Genomic DNA, 2,537 nt, shown 5'->3' with positions numbered 1-2,537 from the left:
GGGGGGATATGGAGTGTGTTCAAAACAAGTTTCAACAGCTATCAAAGGATGCACGTGAAATACCATTGATCTTGAGCTAATAGACCCTGATATTGAGGTCAACAGCTGCTGGCACTTCTCAAACTGGTTCTTCAATTCAGTAACCTTATGAAGCAAAAAGTAACTTCGTTAAACTAGAAGAAAATGGCAAACTAACATGTATGATCAAATTATCATATAATGCATCAGTTAAAATATGAACAAACCAATGCATCTGAGTGCTGATCTCGGTTTCTATTTTCAATAGCATCAGCTAAATTCTCCACCAACTGTAAGATGATAATTAAAGTTAGAACGAAAGATCTCACTAAGAAATAAAAATGCCTCATTACTCCATTGAAATAGCAATTTATAGATAATCCATAGATCATGGTTTTTGCCTAGTACTTGTAGAAGATGGAAGTGAGAAGCAAGTGATTGATGGTGCTGTTGTTGCTGTTGTTGCATATGCTGTTGCTGCTGCTGGATTTGCTGATGTTGTTGCTGCATTTGTTGCTGTTGCATCTGCTGTTGATAGCGTTGTTGTTGTTGTTGTTGTTGTTGTTGCTGCTGTTGCTGCTGCTGTTGATAGAGCTGTTGCGGTTGATTGAACTGTTGCTGCTGAAATTGCTGTTGCTGCAGAAATAATTGGTCTTGATTTGAGGGTGTAGAAGGATTGCTGTGAGTTTGGATGTTGGGGATCATTGTCCAACTTCCTCCTCCAAAGTGGTCCATAGCTAATGGCTGTTTAGCTGGCAAACAAGAACCAGGTGCTACTTTTCGTTCTGAAAATGGATAAACAGAATTTAATATGTCATCAAATGTAATCCTGTACTACATAAAGTCATAAATAGCCAAAACTAGTAAAACATGAACTGGTCTTACGGAATGAATAGCAAAGAGAAATAATTCTAAATAATCTGAAAGGTCACTTCATATGTTTCTTATCATTCCTAAATGACATTTCATCCGCATCTTATTACCAGAATCATTCCTTTCTATCAAAGAGAATAAAACCCTCAAGTGAGACCCCTCAAAGCTGAAGCCAATGCATTGTAACTAAAAGTAATTATATCCAAGTAACAACTGTCATAACTTCTAAGCAGTTGTATGGTGTGCAAATTGTTATCAAAAGGTATATTAAAAAAAGTTAAAAAACTACAACTGCAAGTATGCCTTAATCCCAAGCAACTCAAAAGGATATATTATCCAATAAAAAGTTCATGACAAAACATAACAAACATACACTATCACCTTCCCCTTTTAGTTTGTTTTCTGCATATTCATAAATTGAATTCAAACAGAACAGAATTTCTAATCAAGTCCCTCAAGGAAGCAAAAAAAATTAGATAGTTTAAAGGAGAAATGACTCAATCTCAAATGCACCTTCTTACTCTTTATCTCTATTTTATTTCAATAATAAAAAAACGACTATGCCTCAATCCCTAATTAGTTGGGGCCAGCCATACAAATTCTCAGTATCCATTTGGACCCATTCATTCCAATATTCAACAATTTAGGTTATATAACACCAGAAATTCTCTACATTTTCTACTGACATAAAGATTTCAAATAAGATTAAAAATACCCCTAGCAAACATTGGAGAGTAACAGCTATTACTCACTAGGACAAGGATGCATCGAATCCCTTATTAATCAGCACTTAGAAAAGAAATTGCACAAAAGTAACAGTTTTTGGGTCAAAATCACTAGCTAAGAAAATTCCCTTTATTGAAATCCACAACTACTACAGTTAACAACGAAGCAGAGGTACGTGGAGGTACATAGTAAAGGAGAAGGATTACCAGATACGAAAAGCCGGATCTGATTGAGCAGACAGTGAGTGTAGCAGCACTTGAGCCAACAATGGAAAATTCTCTGCTTTTGTGAAATCTCCGGTCGTCGTTTCTGTTTACTACTGGATTTGGAGTAGTAGTATTATTTTTGAGCAAACAAAGTCCTAATTAGTATTTTCCTTTTTACCGAAGAGTGCTTACTGTTTACTTATTTATTTTACTTTTTGTCTCCTCCACTTACCCTGCAGTTTCAAACGCGGCTAAAGGCACCATTAATTATTGGATTTTTATTTTATTTTTATTTTTCATCTCATATCCAATTACTCATATTAGGATTCGCGCTGTATAAAATCTTCATACCAGAATTTTTTACATGGACTCGAGTTCGATATTGATTAAGGATGGACAACCTAGCTATCCAATCACAACTCCGAAAAAGCTAATTTTAGTACAAATTACTATTATTTAATTCTGTATTTAGTTAATTTTCCTGTCTTCGGATAATAATGATAATACTAGATACTATTATTTTATGCCACGATTGTGATAGAAATTTTTATGTCAGAATTTAACATGAGATTTAAATACCGGTATTACCAATTCTTGGATAAGACACAAAAATAACAAAAAGTATTTTTTTTTCTTTATTCACTATTCTATATGACACATGAAAAAACTTTGTTCGCCAAAAACTATATCCAAACCACATAATTTTTTTGTTAT

At 34.0% G+C, this 2,537-nt stretch overlaps 1 protein-coding gene across 9 annotated transcripts in view; it reads right to left on the bottom strand.

The window, feature by feature from the left end:
- The window catches only part of LOC109209050 (mediator of RNA polymerase II transcription subunit 9-like), a 9,815-nt gene extending 7,787 nt beyond the window's left edge, over nucleotides 1–2,028 (bottom strand). For 7 of the 9 annotated variants that reach the window (XR_002065306.1, XR_002065307.1, XR_002065308.1 and 4 more), the window contains exons 1-4: nucleotides 1,644–1,736; nucleotides 427–803; nucleotides 246–308; nucleotides 64–144 (exon numbers count right to left, since the gene is read on the bottom strand). Coding sequence is in view for 6 of the 9 variants with exons in the window: in XM_019372239.1 (XP_019227784.1) it covers nucleotides 64–144; nucleotides 246–308; nucleotides 427–803; nucleotides 1,644–1,659 (537 nt within the window). In the remaining 3 variants the exon portion in view is untranslated. Of the gene's footprint in view, nucleotides 1–63; nucleotides 145–245; nucleotides 309–426; nucleotides 804–1,643; nucleotides 1,737–1,823 lie in introns of those variants that run through there. The other 2 variants (XM_019372266.1, XM_019372221.1) reach the window with 2 other exon arrangements.

This window comes from Nicotiana attenuata, chromosome 2, assembly GCF_001879085.1.
Source record: "Nicotiana attenuata strain UT chromosome 2, NIATTr2, whole genome shotgun sequence".
In the NCBI taxonomy this organism is placed as follows: domain Eukaryota; kingdom Viridiplantae; phylum Streptophyta; class Magnoliopsida; order Solanales; family Solanaceae; genus Nicotiana; species Nicotiana attenuata.
This window is presented reverse-complemented; position numbering and strand designations above follow the sequence as displayed.